The 22,691-nt window shown below is 35.8% G+C and overlaps 2 protein-coding genes and 1 pseudogene across 4 annotated transcripts; 2 read left to right on the top strand and 1 right to left on the bottom strand.

The window, feature by feature from the left end:
- Positions 1–5,251: 5,251 nt before the first annotated feature.
- On the top strand, positions 5,252–9,231 carry LOC143561148 (uncharacterized). 2 transcript variants are annotated; one of them, XM_077049280.1, is made up of 14 exons: positions 5,252–5,536; positions 5,628–5,675; positions 6,083–6,143; positions 6,393–6,422; positions 6,778–6,902; positions 6,979–7,113; positions 7,202–7,278; positions 7,864–8,096; positions 8,169–8,225; positions 8,315–8,483; positions 8,572–8,629; positions 8,714–8,799; positions 8,897–8,953; positions 9,033–9,231. In XM_077049280.1, exons 1-14 carry the CDS (start codon positions 5,383–5,385, stop codon positions 9,123–9,125), a joined length of 1,383 nt encoding a protein of 460 aa, XP_076905395.1. In that variant the 5' UTR covers positions 5,252–5,382; the 3' UTR covers positions 9,126–9,231. The 2 variants fall into 2 exon arrangements, with proteins under 2 accessions (XP_076905395.1, XP_076905396.1); XM_077049281.1 differs by having other exon boundaries at positions 5,412–5,536; positions 6,798–6,902.
- Positions 9,232–14,383: 5,152 nt separating this feature from the next.
- Positions 14,384–17,280, top strand: LOC143561128 (cytochrome P450 87A3-like; annotated as a pseudogene). Its single transcript, XR_013140241.1, has 9 exons — positions 14,384–14,618; positions 14,979–15,300; positions 15,385–15,533; positions 15,921–16,172; positions 16,237–16,326; positions 16,512–16,590; positions 16,680–16,786; positions 16,857–16,984; positions 17,066–17,280. The product of XR_013140241.1 is annotated as a cytochrome P450 87A3-like (transcript).
- Positions 17,281–17,458: 178 nt separating this feature from the next.
- LOC143561142 (protein HAPLESS 2-like) lies at positions 17,459–22,539 on the bottom strand. The gene is made up of 17 exons (XM_077049273.1): positions 22,315–22,539; positions 22,089–22,232; positions 21,427–21,515; positions 20,729–20,768; positions 20,524–20,581; positions 20,359–20,419; positions 20,088–20,166; positions 19,847–19,981; positions 19,411–19,605; positions 19,257–19,337; positions 19,072–19,172; positions 18,878–18,995; positions 18,761–18,793; positions 18,596–18,689; positions 18,202–18,508; positions 18,027–18,127; positions 17,459–17,942 (listed from the first exon to the last, which is right to left on the bottom strand). The coding sequence occupies exons 1-17, from the start codon at positions 22,480–22,482 to the stop codon at positions 17,539–17,541; spliced, it is 2,208 nt and encodes a 735-aa protein (XP_076905388.1). The 5' UTR covers positions 22,483–22,539; the 3' UTR covers positions 17,459–17,538.
- Between the last annotated feature and the right edge of the window lie 152 nt (positions 22,540–22,691).

Genomic DNA, 22,691 nt, shown 5'->3' with positions numbered 1-22,691 from the left:
CTAGAGTACTTAAAAAGTAATACAATATTATAGGCAATATTGACATTTAATTCTCGTTATTCAATATATCTTCGTGACAAAACTACGAAATTCACAAGATTCGGTGAAAAACCACGAAAATTTGACTTATCCAAGTTGGATCGACTTGCTCCGAGTTTGACTGCCTCAAAGTAATATTAACCAAGCTGAAGCAAATTGTTTCGGCGTCCTACTGAGTACCAAATACTCGACGTCAAAACTGGTGTTTACAACACTTAGTAATGGGAATATTCTTAAGAAAACAGCCTACATGTGGTCACTATTAGGTTTGAAGTCGATTAAACTAAAAAATCAAATCAAACCAAAATTGATAAAACCAAAATCAAATCCCAAATTCAAATTTTTACTTTTATTAAAATACGAATTCGGTTCAAATCAAATAACAAATAATGTTTATTTAAGTTTTATCATTTAGTCCATTTCAGTTACAATATTACTTTTAATCATACTTAGTTCAACTCAATATCCATTGTTGTGGATCAATATTGAGTTATTTTAAATCAATTTGTCATTATAAAATAAAAAGAATGTAAGAAAAGATACAAAAACCTTTATTGTATTCTCTGCCTACTCTATTATTCTGATTTGGCAAACCTCTTAGATTTATTCTCTTTTGGGCACTTTCGGCAACCCGGTGATGTGTTAAAAGAATTTAAAAGAGCCAAAATAAAACACTCCACACATGTGTAAGACTTCCAAATGTTCTATACTATTATTTATAACCCGTTTTCTTAAATTATTGCATCTTATGCAATCATTAACATAAGATGTTTCATGTTCGTATAAATTTCATTTTAACACGATTTATTTGAGAGATTGTCAAATAAAAATTGTATACTGTGAATAAATTTGAAACGTTACAATAATGGTATGTAACAACAAGAACAATTGAACAACGACTTTATAAAATCAGTGAAACCAACGTATAAATAAGATTGGTCTTAAATGTTTTGAGTTTGGTAAGTTTTGATCAATTTTATTTTAAGCAATAAAATCGAAATAATTATATTTTGTTATGTAAACATGATGCTATTATTTGTATTAAAAAAAAAGATGGAGTGAAGAGTGGTAGAAACTAGAAAGTGAAAGTCATTTTTATGGTTTAGTTATGAGAAATGAAAGTTGATGTGACGTTAATGTGACAATGAGTGTGGAGTGAAAAAACGCTCACGGTCATGGTCATCTCCATCCATGTGTTCATTACTCTTTCTCTTGATGTTTAAGACTCGTGTTAATATTTGTCTAGCAAAGTTGCTTTCAATAGCTTTAAAGATTGGAAATATGTGTTTCCATCTTCTTCCTTACTGATAGTGGATCTTTCAAGGACTCTAGTCCATATAAAGTATCACTTTCTAATAAAAAGTGTAGGAAAATACAAAAGCGACAGATTACGAATAGTATTTCTGAAATGGGGGTGAAGCTATGTGGTGATGGATGGGAAGACAAAACAAAAGAGTAACAGATACCACTCATAGAGAGGTACTAGGTAACTCACACTTATCACTTATGGAACAACGTGCTACTAGTGGCAATTTGTTAGCACTAAGTAGAATTATCGATGATAGTGTAGCTTGCTATTGATGGTATGCTACCATTGACGATGATACCTGTAGTAACGAAGCAACTTGGTCTTGATAACAATTTGCCATTGAAGATCACTAATGGTAACTTACCGTTATAAAATATGAAAGTATAACTGGTTGATAGCACGTTACCATTGACAACTAACCAAAAACCAATTGAGTTGTTGTAACTTACTTCTAACACAAACCCTATGATACGTAGTTGTTCCTAGTCAATGTCATATAGCAAACGTGTAATCTACGAACTATGCATATACATATATTGACACTGAAATTTACACAAAGGTGACAAGATTTGAGAGAGCAACTGATCCATTCATTAAAAAAAAACTGATCCATCTATCCAAACCATATGACAACAACACTCATCTCATGTGGGTAATGTGCATGGCTTCATTCTATGATAAAGATTTGATGTGACAGTATATGATTGACCAATACATGAGTGGCACCCATGAGTGTCCATTCCCCTCTTAGAACTATGTTGTAAGGCCCCGTTACCGTGCCCTACACTGGACGTTGGATTTACTCATAAACACAGTTTTAAAATCAGAGTTAATTAAAAACTTTCGCGCAATAATAAAATAGTCAACCATTCGTTACAATCATCCATAATTCGTCTTTTTAAAACATAACGTAAAATATAGTGATAAAAATCATAACAAAATCCTCGGATGCCAGCTTCATCCAACCATGCCATGTGTCATCCTCAAGCTAACTGCCTCATCCTACTCACGTGCGTGCATACTAAAAGTCAGCTACGCTGAGTGAGTTCTAGTTAATACAATCAACATACAATACACTCTTTTATTACATACTTGTCCTTCTTTATTTTCTTTCATACATACGTAAGTATATACTTTCATTCTTACCTTCATACTTTCTTTCTTTCATACCTCATATTTTATCTTTCTCTACATACATACTTATTCATTATAAAGAGCATTTCGCCCTATAACCTCAAATATTATTAGGGCCTGCCACCCTTTAAGAGCCTTTCGCCCTATAACCTCACAGATATTATTAGGGTCTGCCACCCTTAAAGAGCCTTTCGCCCTATAACCTCACATATATTATTAGGGTCTGCCACCCTTCTTCACATATATTATTAGAGTCTGCCACCCTTTACCGTCAATTCCTTCATATTATACCTTCTTTCTCATTTATATATTTTACATACTTTCTTTCATACTCATATTCTATAACATACATACTTCATACATGCAACATATATATAAACATCCACATCATCTAACTATCTCCTGAAAGTACATGCAGTATCCGAAGATCGTTCATGTACTGTCAAGCATTATTCTATAGCATACATATATATCATAAATAGGCATACACTTACCACTTAAGGTAAGTGTATTAACTAATCACATCGAGTATGCACACAGCCCCGAAAACATAACAAGGAATGGGACTAGAAACTCACCTGAGTGCGGTTACGTTCACCATTAATAGTTATTCCCTTCTTGAGCTGTGCACGGCTAACTGTATAATATTCACATGTATCAATTAACTATTGCTACTCATATCGTATTTCTATCCTTATATAACCCACAACGAACATGGGTCCGGGGGTAGCGCCCCTGGCAGCGAGGTTCTAAGGGCGGCAGCCCCTAACGGGGTCCAAGGGGCAGAGCCCCTGGCTGGGGTTAAGCTGTCTTAACACATTTTCCATTAACATTTAAAGTTATTTTCTAAGTTGGGCTTGTCTGGTTAAGCCCCAAGATAATGGGCTAGTTTGTCTAAATTGGATATGGGCTTAGCTGATTCAGGCCCAACTGTCCATTATGGTATCTGGGCCCAACTGGACTCAGGCCCAAATCCAAATAGAGAACAGGGATGGGTGAGAACACTGATCTGACCGAGAATTCAGATTTGACCGAGATCTCATGTTGACCGAGAACCCCAGTCACCGAGAACCCAGGTCACCGAGAACTCTCGTTAACCGAGATCCCGTATCTGGCCGAGGACATGGGTTAGCCGAGAACCCTCAATCTTGGCCGAGAACACTCAGCTCAGCTCATCTTTCCATTTTTATGTTTCTACCATGCTAAGTTACTGTTCTAAGGTTCAATTCATGAACTTTTAACACCTTTTTGCCATCATTCATAACTGTTTTACACCCATTACCACCAGGGCTTCAAGATTTAACCCTTTTAGACATAAAGCTCAAACCTTTATAGGGTTAAAACACTCTAGGCTAGATTTAGGGTTTCCTTTATTAACCGTTTAAACCCATGAGTCCATTTTGCACATTTTAATCATCAAGTTTGTATTTTTATGAAACATCTAGACCCGATCTATCCTAGGGTCAAGTTTCATGGCAAAACGTTCATAAAAATGTAACCTTTAAGCTTAAAACATACCTTTGGAATTCTCTCCGAACCGTGTTTAGATTGGTATGTGATCTAGGGCTTGTTTGCTTACTTGTATGATCGAAGATTCAATATTACGAAGCTTGGTTTTGGGGTCGGATGGTGGCCGCCGGCTAAGGGAGGTATATTTGGCTCAAGTGTGTGTTTTAGGGTGTAGGCAAATGTGTAGAATGGATGGGAATGAAAAGATTTAGGGTTTAAAGGGTATTTATACTCCCTTAAGCCTATGAACCTAAGACTCATCTTTCCTTTTTAGTCAATGATTAATTCCCTTAATTAGCCTACTTATCTTCCTCTTTTACCATTTTACTATTTATTTATTAACTCAAGTAACTTTTCCGTCATAACGAATCAATATACCATATTATTTATTATTTGAAATTTTGGGATGTTACATATGTGTAAACCACTTAACCTATTATTGGATTAAATAATAGTTCCGCCATTTATGTCTCACTTCTCATATCAATCTAACCTAACACGTAACCTGTGTTGACTGTTGATATGCATGTAACCGATTTTGTTATATATAAACGAAGCCTTTAAAAGCTCTCTAGTTATTTCTTACTTTTAAAAGTTATTCTCACAAAATATTTGATATGGAAATTTCTATAAGATAGAGATATACTAAAAACTAATATAAGATTTTTTTAAAATATTATTTATAATCAAGAAACAACGTTATAGTAAAAAATTAAGGACGTCATGGGTCTCACCAAACCCAATTAACTTTTAAAACGACTTATAACATCTCATTTATTTGTGAAACCCTTTTCACATCAAATCCTAATTACATTATTAACTTTCTTATAATAAACAAAATTTAAAAAATCCAAAAAAATATATAAATATTATAAACGAATAATGTAAAACAACTCCGTAATCCGAGAGATAAAAGCTAGTTAGCCTATATACAGCTTTAGTTATTATTTTTATATTAAAAAAAATAAAACCTTAAATAAACCTAAGTTCGACCTCGAGCTCATGTAGTATGGTACCTTAAACGAGCCAAAGCTCAAACCGAGCTTGGGTGTGCAATGCGAGTTTAATACAAGGCTCGAGCCTAATTGAGTTTCCCATAAGACCCGACCCGACCCAACCCGTTTACCGGTCCAAATTATGCAGTTGATTCAGATCTCACAAGACAGACTAATTTTAACCCCAAATTCCGTCACCGGCGATCAACATTTTCCGGTCTCAATTGGTCCCACATAAAAGGTTCAGTTTTCTCAATTACATCTCATATTCATCACTTTAAAGTTAATAATAATTTAAATCACAACTTTTATCACACTGCACAATTTAATCACACGCTCCGACGTCGTTTCACAGGTACAGATAATATTATCAACCACCACAAACAAACCCTAACAATGGAGAACTCATCAACGAAGAAGAAATTGTGGTTTTGGAGGTCTGCTGGAGCTTCAGTTGTGTTGAGATTAGTGCTTATACTCTATTTCCCCAACTCGCTCAACTTCTCGTCTCGGCCCGAAGTTTCGACTCCGGTTACCAGCCTTCGCAGGCGTAATTACTAATGTTTATTACCTTTAATTGTGTTTTGTTTATTGAATATTCATTCAGTTACTTGATCAAGGGTTTTGTGTTGTTGTTGCAGTGGCGGAAGGTTATTGGTTGAAGCGGTCGTCGATGTTGCCGTATGCCGGTTTGTGTTTTGATATTTAGTTAATGAATGACTTGTTCGTGCATTTATGTTCGTGAACGTTCGTTAGTTTACATTTGTTTAAGTTTGTTCATTAATATATAATCATTCTAAGTTTTCTGGCCCAATTATAAGTTAGTATAGTTTTAAATAACGTTTTAGGCCCAACAAATTTTTTTTCACTGGTTTTAACTCCGTTACATTCGTTCATCTATGCTTTGCTGTTATTGGTTGGTTTACGTTCGTGAAACGTTCATTTATACTGTTAGCGAACGAACATAAACGAACATGAACATGTTTATTTTCTTAACGAACGGACACGGACAAGAAAACTTTGTCTGTTTGTGTTTGTTCAGTTCGTTTACAAGCCAGTTACATTTTTCATCTTCACTGAATTTGGTTGCTTACAGGTTCGATGTACCATGGATCTCCTCTTTTGCTATCCATCCTTGGTCCTCTTACTGTCGATAGGTAAATAAGCTATTGACGAGTTTCATGATTTTTATTATATGTGTTCAATCCTATAGGCTATAGTAATTTATTTATAGTTATGCAATTTTGGAAATAACAGGAAATGATATGAACATTTCGTGTCTTTGGTTTTCAAAATCCACACATGGAATTCTAGGACTATATTTACTGGGAGGGTCAATTCCATGTTTGTGATATGACGTGACGTGGTTATAATGTTCTGATAATTGCTTGTTACCTTGTTTGCAGAGGCGAAGGGCAAAGTCGTCTTTTATGCGGGTAAGTTTCCATTTTCTTTAAGTTCCTTTCATATGTGAAGTTAAACAGGAAGCCAAAGCTAAGGATGATGTGCTATGTACCAATATCATACATGTTAATTGCTAATGATACTTTCTTGCTGATGAAATTACGGCATTATATTGTTATAAATTAGAAGTCGAATAAAACGTTAACATTGTCTTATTATAAAAAGCAAATTAATAAAGATAGAAGGTATACGAGGATGGCTTCTGAATTTACTCATGCTTACATCTTTACTTGGTTAATATTGTTACTTCTTTGTTTGTTTATTGTTATCATCTTATTGTATACGTATTAATTACATTGTTGATATAAAGCGTATTTTTGGAAACAGTCTGGTGTTTGTTATTGCAGATTTCATCACTGCAATTCTTATGCGTTCAATTGGTCAGCATCTCCAAGTGGCTGATATCCTGAGTTTGAAATTGTTAGGAGCTGGCAAATTTTCACAAATTTCAGGTTTTTTACTCTCTCTGCAAAATTCAGTATCTTTTATGTTTCTTTATTCGAAAAACTAAAACTTTATGTTAAGCAGAAAATTTTCCATCTGGTGATATTGCTTCTCTTGTGTACTTATGGAATCCTTTGACCATCATAACCTGCTTGGGATATTCCACATCACCAATAGAAAATCTTGTGATCGTTTTGTCTCTATACGGGGCTTGCAAAAGTAAGAACTTTATCTCCTTTAGATGCATGATTAGTGTTAATATTCTTTTCTAGCAGTTAACACTTTTTCTTAATTTTTCCTGCAACAGGACTAGTTCCTCTAGCTGCTTTTGGATGGGTGGTAGCATCTCATTTGTCTCTCTATCCTGTTATTCTAATCATACCGGTATGATTATACTTACACATTTCATCCTCTTTTGGTAGGCCTATAAACGAACCGAATGAACACGAAGGGAGCATGCTCATGCTTGTTCGTTTAATTTTAACCGAGCAAACGACTGAACACAAACAATTAAACGCATGTGGTTTTCTTGTTCGTGTTTGTTTGTTAAGAAAATGAGCGTGTTCGTGCTCGTTTATGTCAATTTGTTATCACCATAAATGAATGTAAACGGACAAAGGTAATTGTGAACATCAATGTTTTGGGTCTAATAAGTTGTTAAAACCATGCTACATTGTAATGAGCCTAAAATTTAATGAAAATACCAACGATCATGAACGAACAAACTTAAACCAACATAACTAACGAACATAAATGAACATAAATGAACGTAAACGAACGAATATAAATGAACGAAAGTAACTGAACGTTCACAGACATAAATGAATGAACGAGACATGTGTTCATGTTCGTTCGCTTAACTAACCCAGTTTTTTGTTCATGACGCGTTCGGTTCGTTTACTGGCGTATCTTTTGATACACCAGTCTTCAATGTTTTAACATTTCTTTTCTTCATTTTTCTATGTTTAGTTAGTTCTGTTAGTAGGTTCTGGTGTAGACACACCACCAAGAAAACTGTTTCTGCAACAGACTCATGGCGATGATCACAAGAAACCTACAACTGGATCGTTTAATTTGGTAAATTTTTCATGGAGACGAGTCGTTTTGTTCCTTTTTTGGGCTTCTGTTTGGGCATTATATGTCCTAGTTCTGTGTGGTATTTCTCTAAAAGAGTACAGTGGCCTTGGAGAAATGTTTAAAAGGTACAACCTCTTATATCATATTTCACTAATGTAATTATATTACCATCCTTATGTTACATGTTTTGTTTTCAGAACGTATGGGTTTATTCTCAGTGTAGAAGATTTATCTCCAAACATTGGTGTGTTGTGGTGAGTACATAACCACATATTGTGGTAGTTGTTTATGGATTACGTTTTGTTAAAATTAAGATTCTTGCAATGAATTTATGTGGATACAGGTACTTCTTTGCAGAGGTTTTTGATTTCTTTAGGGATTTCTTCCTGATAGTATTTCATATAAACATTCTTTTCATGGTGTTACCACTCGCTATACGGTTATACCATCGGCCTTGCTTTTTAGCATTTGTCTACATTGCAATCTCTTCTATTCTTAAATCCTATCCTTCGGTAACTCAACTTTATATTCTTATTCTGGTACATTCTTAATTGATAACATATTAATATTGCCATTATCATTGTTCATGAATATGGATAGGTTGGAGACTCGGCTCTTTACTTGGGTTTATTGGGCCTGTTTGTGAATGCACTAGCTGGTAATTGATCAAACCAACCATTGTTTTATGATTATTGATTTCACCTTTTCTAAGTTTTTAAAGTTTTTATTACATTTTTGGCAGAGATGCAATTCTCCTTTTTTCTTTTCTCTGGGTATTTGGGGACATTACTTCTTAGCCCTGTGATGCATAACCTGTGGATATGGAGGGTATGATTATTGATTATTAATCGTTAATTATTGCTAGCTTGTTTTCTATACTTGTGCTATGATACATTATTAAGTATTGTTCTGATAAAATTTACAGGGAACGGGAAATGCAAACTTTTACTTTGCTACTGCAATGGCTTATGCTTGCTTTCAGGTCGGTCAATCTACTGTCAAAACCTGTTCTGTTGATTCAGAATGGCTAATTCTGTTACTTTATGTTTTCAAATGTACAGATTATCTTGGTTGTGGAGAGTGTTAGTTCGATGCTTAACCACGATAGAGCTTTAAAGAAAGGTACTACAACGGCCGACAAAAAGGAACAATAGTACAAACTATGCATGATACAAACAAAGTTCTAGTAAGTTTGTTTTCAAGAGGTGATCTGCGCCTTCAACCAGGTTTCATAGGTTGTTTTCCTTATTAGACATATATGGGTCTGTATCACTGTATTTTGTATTAACAAATTTGTAGCAGATAGAGTTGGATGCATTCATCACAATTAGGCTCAATCATAATTTAATAATCTATGATTGCCAAACCGTGCTAACCCTCTAGTTTGATCCTGTTAATCCATCCTAGTAGAACTAGTAGTTGACCCGTCCGGTGGACGGGAATATCAACTTAGAAATGTGATTACATTAATTAATTTAGTAACAAATGTGACGGTTTGGTTACTTTCCCACACATTTTGAGAGTTACGTGTTCAAGAATAGACGTAAACTACAAGTAGAAAATGATAAATTTTTTGACGATTAGATCCTACAAACTTAGAAAAAAGAAATTAATTGAATGGAAAGGTTAAGGAACAAATACAACACCATCTGAGAATAGATTAAGATAACCAAACGCCAGACTTGATGAGTGCGCAGGTTTGTTCTCAATCTCGGGCTTCGTACTTTCGGGCCCGTTTTCAGTAGTTTTTCTCTGCAACGTAGATTTTGATATAGATGATAAATATAGTGCGTGAACCTAGTTTGATACTATCTAAAGCCACCCTGTTATTTTAGTCAGGCCCGAACCAAACCGATACTTTTTAAAAACGGCGTTTTTGACCCACTATTTGATCAGAATCCATGTTACCTGAACCAAATTAATACCTTTCAAAGACAAACCATATGATCTGCTAGTGGGTCAGAAATCAGAGCGCGTTTAACGGGCTATTTGGTCCGAACCCATTTGACCAGCTATTTGGTCAAAGCCCGTTTGACCCACTATTTGTCAGGAACTGTTTGGTCTTTATCAGAACCCACTTGACCCGAACCAAATGGATTCTTTTTAAAATGATCCGTTTGACCTGCTATTTGGCCAGAATCCGTTTGATCCAAAAGAAAATGACACTTTTTTAAACGAACTATTTGACCCACTATTTGTGGAGTTGATCAAAAAAACCGGTTCCTGGAACCGAACCGGTGGACCCGAACCGGAACCGAACCGGTTCCTACCCGTTTTTGGTAGGAACCGGACCCTATCTGATTCAACCCGATGATCCGTGACCGGTTCTTGCAATTCTGAGTGGGGCGGGAAAGGAACCGGAACCGGTTCCTAACCGGTTCTAGGCGTTGGAAATCGTTTTTTTGGCCGTTTTTTGACCGTTGGGGTCAAAAATAGCCGTCTTTTGGCTCCCCCAAGCACCCCACTACTAGTATAAATAGGTATTTGGTGTGATGGGTTCATCACAACACTCAAAACGCAAACCCGAACGCAAAAAAATACAAAAAAAACGCTATTACAACGTTTTGAGTTCTCTAATCTCTTGTTTTCTCTTCTTCTATATTCATATTTGTTGTTATGGCTGCCTCATAATCATCGGTTGGTCAAGGTTCCAACGCCGAACCAAGTTTCGTTTGTATTGTACCTCATAATCGTAATCAAGAGATTTGGTGCAATTGGGATTTGGTTGAATTGAGTGACCATTCATTGAAGGCTCGGTGCAAGTTTTGTGGGGTTTATTTAAACCCACTTTCGAATTCAAATTTGAAGAAACACATCGAAAAACCGTATTGCAAGGCGTTGAAAAAGAACGTCGATTCGCAACAAACGCAAATGGATAGTGAAGGCGGAATATTTACATACCAAATTGATCGAGTTCAAGATCGTATGGCGAAGTTTGTGATTCAAGAAGCTTTGCCGTTTAGCCACTTCGACAACCCTCGCTTAACCGCCATGATTCGAGATACGCTTCAACCACAATACACTCACGTAAGTCGTCATACTTTTAAACGTTATTGTTTAAAATTGTGGAAGAAGGCCAAAGAGGTACTAATTGCATATTTTGAAAATATAAATACGGGAATAAACTTAACTAGTGATGTTTGGTCGGCTCCACATGGTCTACCCGAATCTTATCTTTGTGTCACCGCTCATTGGGTAGACCCGTCATCGTGGGAAATGATGAAACGCACCATTGCTTTCGAACTCTTTGAGTATCCACATACGGGAGATAATTTGTTTGAAATTTTAGATTATGTTATAAAAACTTATAAACTAGAAAATAAAATACTTTCAATGGCATTTGATAACGCGTCGAATAATACATCGGCGGTTGATAAATTAAAATTAAAATATACGCCGATTTGCAATGGTGTATTTTTTCACTCAAGGCGTGTTGCACATATCATTAATTTAATCGTGCAAGACGGACTTGCTTCAGATGAGGTTACATCGGTTATAAACGATTTTAGACTAATGATACATGAAGTTTTTAAGAAAAGTAAAAAAAGACAAATGGAATATAGAAAATTTTGTAAAGATACGGGAAGAAAAGCTTTGGGAGCTAATTGGGATGTACCTCATCGATGGAATTCCACTTGCATAATGTTTCAAAGTGCTTTGAAACAAAGAGAAACTTTACAAATGTTTCATTCTAGTCTTGCCGAGAATGATTTGGCAATCCCCTTTTCAAATGAGAAATGGGAAATTATCAATGACTTATCGACTTTTCTTGAAGTTTTTAAAACATCAACTACGAAACTATCGGGAACGTATTATCCGACAAGTCCCTTGGTTCTTTCGGAGTTATTTTTAATCGTTAACAATCTTAAAGAATTTGAAAATAAAAGTCCAATGTTTTCAAACATCATATTACCAATGAAGTTTAAATTAAAAAAATACTTTCTTGAATTGCCACCGGTTTTTACTTGCGCCGCCGCTTTAAACCCAATGTTAAATGTTACGGGGGTTGAATGTGTGATAGACGAAATTTTTTCAGCCTTAGATATGCATGAAGTTGACCCAAACTTTTCAACAGAGGCAAAAAATGATTTTAACTTGAATTTAAATTTATGTATGACTTTTATTTAAATAAATATGGGTCAAACATACACATGCCTATGCCGGGGGGGTCTTCATCAAGTTCAAGTGCTATTAGAGTACGAGATCCCATGATTAGCCTTATGAACACCGTTCGCAACGTAACGGCTAAAAAACAAAGGGGTAACACCCCTTCAAGCGAACTAGGAAGGTATAGTGCAAATGATTACTCTACCGTTTATCCGAAGAGGAATATGGCACTTTTGATGTTTTGGCTTGGTGGAAGGTAAAGGAAACCGAGTTTCCGATTCTTGCCACCATGGCCCGTGATTTACTAACCGTCCAAGCTTCTACGGTAGCTTCGGAATCCGCTTTTTCTCTTAGTGGCAGGGTAATATCGGTGAGAAGAACAAGACTAAATTCGGAGTCGGTGGAGATGTGCATTTGCTTAAAGGATCACTTGGACTCAATCGATCGTATTCAACACGTAACCACTCTCGAAGATGAAACACCACTTGATGTTCGAGTGCACGACGAACAAGAAGACATTTCTACAAGTAATTCCGAGGAAGAAGTCGCCGCTCAATAATTACGACGAACAAGAAGGCTTTTCTAGAAATAAGATGTCACAACTTTATATTTATAAGTTTAATGTTCCCACTGATGAGTATTCCTCATCAGTGGCAACCTTCAGTAGTTGTCATCCGTGGCAGCTTTCCCACTGATTTAACTGATGACTGTTCCCACTGATGAGGAATACTCATCAGTGGCAGTTTTCCCACTAATGAGTATTCCTCATCATTGGCAGTCTTCAGTAGTTGTGATCAGTGGCAACCTTCAGTAGTTGTCATCAGTGGCAACCTTCAGTATTTATCATCAGTGGCAACCTTCAGTAGTTATCATCAGTGGCAACCTTCAGTAGTTGTCTTCAGTGGCAACCTTCAGTAGTTGTCTTCAGTGGCAAACATCTTCAGTAGTTGTCTTTTCTTCATCAGTTAATTGTTTATTTTTATGTTAATTGTTTTTTTATTTTTCATGTTATACAAATACGAATCGTAGTTTAGAATCCAAATCGCAAACGAAAAACGAAAAAAAAAAAATTTTACACTGTAACCGGTTGGAACCGGTTACGGTATAGGAACCGGGTTAGGAACCGGTTAGATAGGTTAGGGGTCCGAGGGTGGGAGAACCGGTTCGGGAGCCTGGAACCGGTTTAAAAGGGGGTTTTGAATATAGGAATCGGTTAGGAACCGGTTCCGGTTCCTAGTCCCAAACCGTTTTGAACATGCCTATTCAGTGGCTGGCAAACAAAAAGTGCCACTAAAGTGCCATTGTAAGTCCAAATTTTGGTGGCAAATAAAAAAGTGCCACTAAAGTTCAAAATGCTTTTAGTGGCATATTAAAAAAGTGCCACTAAAAGTTCAAAATGCTTTTAGTGACATACAATAAAAGTGCCACTAAAGCCAAAAGTTTGTAGTGGCAGAAGAAAAAAGTGACACTAAAAGGCTTTAGTGGTAGCGCTTCCAGTGACATTTTTTTTGTGTGTCACTCATTCCAAAAAGGTTCTTTAGTGGCACTTCTTTGGTTTGTTGTGACACTTTTTGTATGCCATTAAATGGCATTTTATTTGTAGTGCACGTTAAAAACAAGTAAACATATATTAAATAATCAAAACAAAACATCTCCATGCATTGTTTAACAACCCACGTTTGCCTCCAATATACTTGATCAAACTCTTGACCAAATCTGCAAACTATTAATGATCCATATCCATCTCTGACTCGGTTAAAACCCGTACCCATTAAGATTAACTGAATAGTGATTGGTTGGAGCCGGTCCTACCATTTGGAGCTCTTGCACGCCCGGCGCCCAAGAAGGCTCAGGGACCGTGGGTTTGTTGTGGGTCAGGCCACGTTGAAGGCTGAATCGGACAAAGTTGTTAAACACGAGAAAGCTTGTTTAGAGAATCAACATGTGTTTCTCCCTTTTGCTTTTGATACATTTGGTTTCCCGGGCCACAGATTGTGAAACTTTTTTAGTAGGGTCCAGCGTGTCGTACATGGTACCTCTCCGGCTCCTAGGTCCCAAAGCTTCGTTTTTAATAGGATTGATTTTGCTATTCAAAAGAAGGGTTGCGGCGCTGCTTGTTGCACGTTTGCCTGCCACTTTATTGTAATCGTTTTTGAATTTGATTATTAAGTTATCTTTGAAAGCACTTGGAGTGGTGTAATGGTTTAACCACCAATTTAGCGGTGATGTGGCAGGGAGTGGCGTCCACATCCCACTACACTTGCTATAAAATACCTCCTCACCAATCATTCCCATCTAGCTTAGCTTCTTTCAATTCTGTAGTTTTCTTGCACACCAAAAATGTTGCTTGTTGGTCTATGCATTGCAGCTTTGATTGTAGTAAGCATTACCCATTGGGTTTACAGATGGTTAAACCCATTATGCAATGGAAACCTTCCTCCTGGTTCAATGGGTTGGCCGCTACTCGGTGAAACTTTACAGTTCTTCTCCCCAAGTCAAACTTGGGATACTCCTCCTTTTATCAAGAACAGATTTGAAAGGTGAATAGTTTGTTATTTTGAGGTGAAAAAAAAATGAACAGGCCAGCTTTTTTGGCTAAATAACGAGTTATTTATGATTAGAAATACTAGTACAAATTAATCCAACTTTTCTTTTTCACAAAACTATTCAGGGCCTTTTATGCACTTCACACTTTGAAACTTTGTATATACTTTGGACAACTTTGAAATTATCTTAACCCATTTGACTGACTTGTTAGAGAAAAATTATTACCATGATCTTAGCAGTTAACTTTAAATGGGTAGAGATAGCTAGTCACCACTCACCTTGTTGTAACAATATGCCTGTTTCAGTCTTCTAGTCATTTGGTTTTGACATAAACATGCCTTTTAATATTTCAGATATGGATCTATATTTCGAACCAGTTTGGTTGGATTTAAAGTTATCGTATCAACGGATTCGGAACTTAATTATATGGTGTTCCAACAAGAAGGCCAGTCCTTTGAAAGTTGGTACCCGCCGAGCTTTACAAAGATATTTGGAAGCCAAAATTTAAGTTCTTTGCATGGGAGCTTGCATAAGTATCTCAAGAACATGGTACTAACTGCCGTTGGTCCGGAAAGCCTTAAAAAGATATTTTCTGAAGTCGAAAGTGTAGCAAACCAAAACATGGACAAGTGGGCTAGCAAAGAAACAGTGGGACTGAAAACTGCAGTTGCGGACGTAAGTGGTTTTCTTTTGTTTTTTTTAAGGCAAGTTATATATTAATTAACTTAAATTTATGAAACTACACTGGTGTTTAATCAGATGATATTTGACTTCATGGGGAAGATTTTGATAAGTTATGATCCAGAGAGGTCGTCTGAGAATTTGAGGTAAATTTTGAAACTTTTATACAAGGATTAATTTCATTCCCTTTGGAGATACCTGGGACTGCTTATTACAAGTGTTTGCAGGTAGATAAATGATTTGATCAATATGCATACTATATTCCATCAGTGTGTATCATCAGCCGTTACCTTTAACGGGTCGAATTGAAGTTTACTTATCTTTAACACAAAAAAAATCACTAAAATGAAAACAGGTCCCAAAAAAATATACGGTATAAAACGCATGTCTAAACGAGGGCGATGCCCCCTTGGAACCTCCTGGTCTAGGTGTTTCTCCCCTAAGAACCATTGAGGTTCCATGGTGCTAAAAACTATAATAGTCTTGATCGAGTGTGTACTCCACACCCCCTAACTTATTTGGTCTTTTAAGTAAATCTTGAATGCCTAAAAAACTTGATGACACTAAAATTACCAACAGATCGAGACCTCATTATTGATCCTAAATTTAAGCAGGGAAGAAAAAAGGTGATGATTGTGCTCAAGAACATGCTAAAAGCAAGACGGGCCAAGCCGAATAAGTTAAAAAATGATTTCTTTGATTATTTTCTTGAAGAACTAAAGCAAAATGACACTATCCTTACTGAAGAAATTTCTTTGGACTTGATATTTGTACTATTGTTTGCTAACTATGAAACGACTTCTCAAGCAATAACACTAGCAATCAAGTTTCTAACAGACAACCCTCTGTCATTGAAAGAGTTAACGGTATGTAAAGAATGGAAATTCGCCAAATAAATATCAATCATTTAACACTTGTTATTATATTCAGGAAGAACATGAGAAAATCCTAAGAAAGCGGGAAAACCCAGAGGCTGGACTCACATGGGAAGAATATAAGTCGATGACGTTCACCTTTCAGGTGCACTGATTATTGCAAATCTAATTATTAGTGATATAAGTAGAAATTACAAGAGGTTGACCCATTTAACGATTCGAGATAATCATAAGTCATAACACAAATCAACTTATTCATATGTAACGGATCAAAGCTACAAAAGTGTGTATGCACCCTAATTTGAACAAAATAACAGCTTAACATTTCAGCTTATTAATGAAACATTGAGGCTGGGAAACATAGTTCCAGGAGTATTCAGAAAAGCCGTAAAAGATATAAAGTTCAAAGGTAAATACTAAATATTCACTATGGCATATAAGTTTCTAGATATGGTAAGATTCATAGGCATACTTGATATAGCAACCGGCTTAATGCAGGCTACACTATCCCGTCTGGTTGGATGATAATGGTATGTCCCCCAGCTGTTCATTTAGACCCCATCAACTATAAGGATCCACTTATATTCAATCCATGGCGATGGGAGGTAGGTAGACTCTGTTTGTTCCCATATTGCACTTAACAGAAAATAAAACTCTAGTGCAACTTTCAAGCAGGGGATGGATTTGAAAGGCGCGTCAAAGACTTTCATGGCTTTTGGAGGTGGCTTGAGGTTTTGCGTTGGAGCAGATTTTGCTAGACTTCAAATGTCTGTCTTTCTTTATTGCCTAGTGACCAAATACCGGTAAAGATAAATCAAGAATATACCGCTATGCTAGAGATGGAATTATAGAGATATGTAACCTGTTTTCCTTTTCAATCTTAGGTGGAAACCAATAAAAGGAGGAGATATTCTACGGACTCCGGGTTTACAGTTTCCTAACGGATTTGATGTTCAGTTCTTTGAGAAAGATAAACCAAACTAAGATATGCAACTTCTGGATCTTGCTATGTTTAATCATCAAGTTTTATTTAAATAAACTGATAAGGAGAGTTTCAACTTTCAACTGTGTGATTGTAATTCATATATCTCCCTGTATAAGGACTTTGCCATCATATAATGTAATATATATATAACCTATACATATGTATTTTCACTTTGTATATATAGCTTAATTAGTGTTCGGGCATTGAATCTTTAATTCCGAACACTTAAAAGAGGAATTTAGATGCATAAAAACAAAACATTCAACACTGGATAACAAAACCTTCAAGGTCTATTTCTACTATTCTAGTCTTGTTTTTGTCCTAAATGATAACATGACTACTTAATAAAGAACTAGCAAAAGTGTCATTCCTCTATGTCCTTCTCTTAGTTCGAAAATGCTTATGCCCGTGCTTGTACGCTGTCTTTGAGGTTCCATCATCACGTCTAGAATATATGTTTTCGTCTTCCATAACATCTCCCCGTTTACTTGCATAAAGCAGATGCTGCGTGATACTTGCATCCTTAACTCGCTCGGATTTGTGTTTGTCCCTCTTGAAATGATGATGATGGTGCTCAGTTTTGTGTTTGTCTCTCTTAACATTATGAGTACCATCTGAATGTTTTGTTTTCTTCTTATGATGTTTAACCAAATCAACTACCCGGTGTTTATTAATGTGTTGGAGTTTTCGTTCATTGTCCCAAAAATGGTCTTCCCACCAGTCGTAAACGGGATCAAATAGTCCGGTTTCGTGTAGAAGCCAGATTAGTATAATCACTATAAGTCATAAAGATGAAAAAATTAATAAGAAAGTTGAATAAGTAACAAAAAATCAGAAAGTGAAATTAGTAGTTTAATTACCAGTAGGGAAGACTGCCAAAAACAGACCAAATAATAGCATCCAGGTCATACAAATGTGGCGTATGTGACAACCAATGTCGAAGAAACCCGAGCATTTCATTCTGCTTGCATCGAGTAATGTAACAATCAGATCAATAAACATTTATGGAGATTTAATTAAACTTAGATTAAATATTTTAACCTGCAAGTTTTTCCAGTGATGAAGTCCACCATATACTCCCAAACTGAGTGCCAAAATTCCTCAAAACCTGAAAAGTAGCCTTGTGCACCCCCCCCCCCCCTCGCCCTCAGGCGGTTCCCATGGAATCTAAAATAAATAATATGCAAGCAGATTAATGAAATATTGTAAAACCATAAATTTTTGTTTGTATAGATTATATACAGATACAATACCTGTGTTCCATTGTCAAGAACTGTGGCAGTTGTTGTAAATTGGCACTCAGCTCTATCAGTTTCTTGATAGTCCGAATCTTTTAATATAGCTGCATTGTGATGTTTTTTTTATTTGCAACAGATTAGCATACTATTCATAAACAAATGTGGTAATATGATGGTTATACCGGCCATACCGTTACACAAATATTTGGCAGCTTGATCAGTTGTTGGTTGCACTTTAAAATATCGATTTACGACTTCTCTTGGCTTCATGATGAAAAATTGTTCCTGTAAGAAGGTGTTCAAATTAATTATTTAGTACAAAATATCATTAAATGATGGTTTAGTTTAATGCATACCTCCATTTGATTGACACCTCCAGAGCAATCAAACTGCAAAATATAAACATGTATAATGAAGTCTGTAATTTTAATCCAATACTTATATTAAGAACATATATCAAATAATATAATTACAGTTAAGCTGTAGGAGGCTTCCACGTCACCGGTGTTGTTAGTTGTGATTGTGGCAGTCCCAAATTGAGTAAGGGCTTCAAAAGTGGGGACTCTGATGCTTAAAATGTTCCCGGGACTCCTGCAACCAAACAAGATATATGACTTGTCGTTTAAAATGCAGAATAATAATAATTTTTTAAAAAAAATGTACTAACCTTTGATACACATATTCTATATCATCAGCACTCAGTTCTATCAAAAGGTTTGAGTTTACAACTTCTGTAACTCCTATGGAAAATGAATGGCTTCTTGCATTCTGCATAAAATTTAATTGGTGATTAATTGTTTATGTAGATATGTATAAACATACATAATATATTCAGAATCTAAGGAACCTAACCGGATGCTCATTTATCCTTTCAAATCTTCCTACCACATCATAAAGAGGGAGCTGATTTCTACGGATCCTATCCTGATCCGACTGTAACATTCAAGTGTTAAAATGAACAGGTTAAAACAATAAAAATAATAATAATAATAATAATAATACTCACATCCCAATAGTTCCATAACTGATTATGCAGGCAACTCATAAATGGTATATTGCAGAAATTTGGCTGGTTTCTAAAAGCTTCAAAGCTTGTGCCAATTTTATCGCATTCGAGGCCATCTAACGAGAACCTCATTCGTTCAAGTAGCATCCACCTAGAAAAGTCCCTTCCCAAATCTTGTGGTTGACCTTGACCACCCTTCACATAAGTATTAAAAGAAAAAAAAACAATATGTGTTAGCTAAGAATTTATAATTTAAAGATTGCAATTGATAAGGGTAGGGTTCCATAGAAAACTACAAAGTTACGAGAAAACTACTAACTACCAATATTTTTTAGAACTTTTTTTTCATTTCTTTTATTTATAAGGTAACAAAATGTAAAAAGCTAAAAAAATTAAAATATATATATATATGTGTGTGTGTGTGACACAAAAATACCTGTCTTGGTGTAACAAGAAAGAAATTTTCAAAAGAAGGAATACTGTGATATCCAACATAATCCCCAATAAGATTCACTCGTAGAAAGTTATCAAGTGACGAGGCAGTTCGATTATTAGGCCCGATAATGACTTCCTGGTGCAACAAAACCATAGAAAGGAAAGGACAATATAAGTTTTTTCAACAGTTTTATTCAATAGTTTCGGTTATGGTTTAGTTGATGACTTTTAGAATGGCTTACAGAATTTTTCAATCCTGTCTTGACATTAATATGAATGTTGAACCCAATTGTGTGCTGGCCAATAGCGAACACGTGGAACCTAGAAACGCGTTAAACAGTTTTACAATAATATGCAATATATCCTTTGTGCATAAAGTATTCTTAAAAGTATCAGGCATTCATATCAACTTACATTAGTAGCTTACATTCACTACATAAAATTTTAAGAAAAAGATAATTATTTTAACCTGCATAACATATAACATGATTGCAAGAATGGCAAAGTCCATACCAATCACCTGGAAACCGGAGGCAGTGGGCGGTGTTCCTTTTTCCTTTCGATAACTTAGTAACTGATTTGATCAACAACAATTCAATATACATTATCATGAAGTAAAAAAAATGTCTAAATACTTAAATGCATAATAGAATATGTAACCAATTTCACAGAACTTACAAAATTTTCCACACGATGACGCTATCCGACGCCAGTCCCCACAAGGACAACAAATTGGCTATACCAGGAGCATTTATAGAAAAAAAAATGTTAACGAAAATTTGATAATATAGAATCAGTAAATCATTCATGATAAAGCATGCTGTAAAGACATGTTCTTAATATACAAAATGCTTCAATGAGGCTGTATCCCTTGAAATAATACCTGAGTATTCGCGATTTCATTTCCTTTGTCGTCTCTAGCCCTGCTTGTGGTGCGCACATATGATGTATATATGTGTGAACCCTCGGGTGGGCAAAAGTGAAATTGCACTAATTTTGACGTTATTTTACTAATCTCGTGAAAATAACGTTAAAAGTGACGGACGGTTAATCAGGCATCATGTAGTGGCGTTGATAGCCGAAAGACAAGGGTACATGCACCGATCAGCCGGTGTCCCGATGATTGAGTGCTATGTGCCTTATGTCCAAGGCTTGATGCAAAACTACTATCGAGCCGGGGGTCTCACCGAAAGCAGCCTCTCTATCCTTATAGGGTATAGGTAAGGCTGTCTACATCTTACCCTCCTCAGACCCTACCATAGCTTTGCTATTGGTGGGATATACTGAGTACGATGATGATGATGATGATGATGATGATGATGATGATGATGATGATGATTTCCTTTGTCGTCTCGCAAACTATGAAGAACAGTAGTGAAGAAATAATAAGTGGGTGAATATACCAAATAAAGTAGTTGGCCTTAGAATTGCACCTCTTTAAAAAGATTATTGTTCATGGATTCCGAAAAAAAAACAAAAACGTTATGTTCTTATGCATCTTTCCAAGATGAAGTCACTTTTAATTTGAAGTTTTGCAGATCAGATAAACAATATATATACTAGAAGGTTGATGATTCTTGCCTCGCGCAATTGCCAACAATATTTGAACCAGCATGAGACTCACACTTGCGCGTTCGAACATGCCACTCTTCAGGCTTATAAGGGACATCCTGAACATATTTATATAACAAAGTAAGCATCAGAAAACAATTTAACACCTTTGTTTGACAAACTTGAACCAATTAAAGATTCATTCTAAAGTTCATGCTATAGCTATTAGCTATACCACTCTCATCTGATTCAGACCCAAACAGCCGTTCACAAATCACTCGGAAGGCCGTGTTGGCCAAAAAATCAAACTTTGGAAATTATTGGTCAGAACGGTCGTTTGAAACAATATCTGACGGGACTTTTTGACCATTGGAGGTCAAGCTTTGAAAATTAATGGTCAGGTCGTTTGACCAATATTAGGAAAGTCGTTCTGATCATAAACGGTCAAACTTTGGAAATATGACCTCCTATAGTTAGAACGGTCGTCTAGATACTGTGCAAACGGCAGTTTTGACCAATATTTTTTAAAGTTTGACTTTTTTATCAAAACAGCCACCTAATAATGTTATCATATGGAGTGTAGCTATAGCATGACCCTCGTTAACAGCCAAAAGCCCTAGATCACTAAACTTAATCGATTACGCAAACATACTGAAAAAAATAAAAGTTGAAAGAAGTTGCAAGATGCATACTATAATATATGTCAATGAATACAGCGCATACGCTGCGGATTTGCTAACAGTAATCACGGGTGGATTCCGGAGCTTTTTTATGTTATCACCGGATTTCTCCTCCACTTCATCCACTTTCGCCACAATCGACGATTCTTTGCCACTCTAAAACGAATAAAAATAAATAACATTCTTAAGTTTTTTATTAACATAATCACATACTAAACATATTTATTGATCAACTTACGGCGTCACTAGGGACCGCCATATCGATGACTACTTTGGAAGAGCAGTTTAGAGGAGAGTTGGAAGAGTGTTTTTCGCATTTTTCGAGCTTTGATTTCGAGAGGATTTGGACGGCTGTGATGATGGTGAGATTAGAGAGGATGAAGGAGATGAATAAGAGTAGTTTCATTTGTGTTTGTGTGTGAGTTTTGATAGGATGACGATGAAATATATGTGGATGATTATTGTGGCGGGAAATAACTGCTAGTGGTTTTTTTTAATATAAGAACCGATTATTTTATACTGATTTTTAAGGTTTTATAACTACTAATTCTATCATGTAAAATAAATTAAAAAAAAATCCGTGACAACTAAAAAATAATAAACAAAGCAATAATG

The sequence above is a fragment of the Bidens hawaiensis genome, unplaced genomic scaffold, assembly GCF_021521415.1.
Source record: "Bidens hawaiensis isolate Kalapana, Puna unplaced genomic scaffold, B.hawaiensis_p1.1 tig00020557_1, whole genome shotgun sequence".
Classification (NCBI taxonomy): Eukaryota; Viridiplantae; Streptophyta; class Magnoliopsida; order Asterales; family Asteraceae; genus Bidens; species Bidens hawaiensis.
Note: the sequence above shows the minus strand (reverse complement) of the source record. Positions and strands in the feature narration are given on the sequence as shown.

Coding starts and splice junctions, on each gene's coding strand:
- LOC143561148 (XM_077049280.1), top strand. CDS start 5,383: ATGGAGAACTCATCAACGAAGAAGAAATTGTGGTTTTGGAGGTCTGCT. Junction 5,537..5,627: donor GGTTACCAGCCTTCGCAGGC/GTAATTACTAAT, acceptor TTGTTGTTGCAG/TGGCGGAAGGTTATTGGTTG. Junction 6,423..6,777: donor CAAAGTCGTCTTTTATGCGG/GTAAGTTTCCAT, acceptor TTTTGGAAACAG/TCTGGTGTTTGTTATTGCAG.
- LOC143561142 (XM_077049273.1), bottom strand. CDS start 22,482: ATGAAACTACTCTTATTCATCTCCTTCATCCTCTCTAATCTCACCATC. Junction 20,769..21,426: donor ATTGTTGGCAATTGCGCGAG/GCAAGAATCATC, acceptor CACCACAAGCAG/GGCTAGAGACGACAAAGGAA. Junction 19,338..19,410: donor AGTTATGGAACTATTGGGAT/GTGAGTATTATT, acceptor TGAATGTTACAG/TCGGATCAGGATAGGATCCG.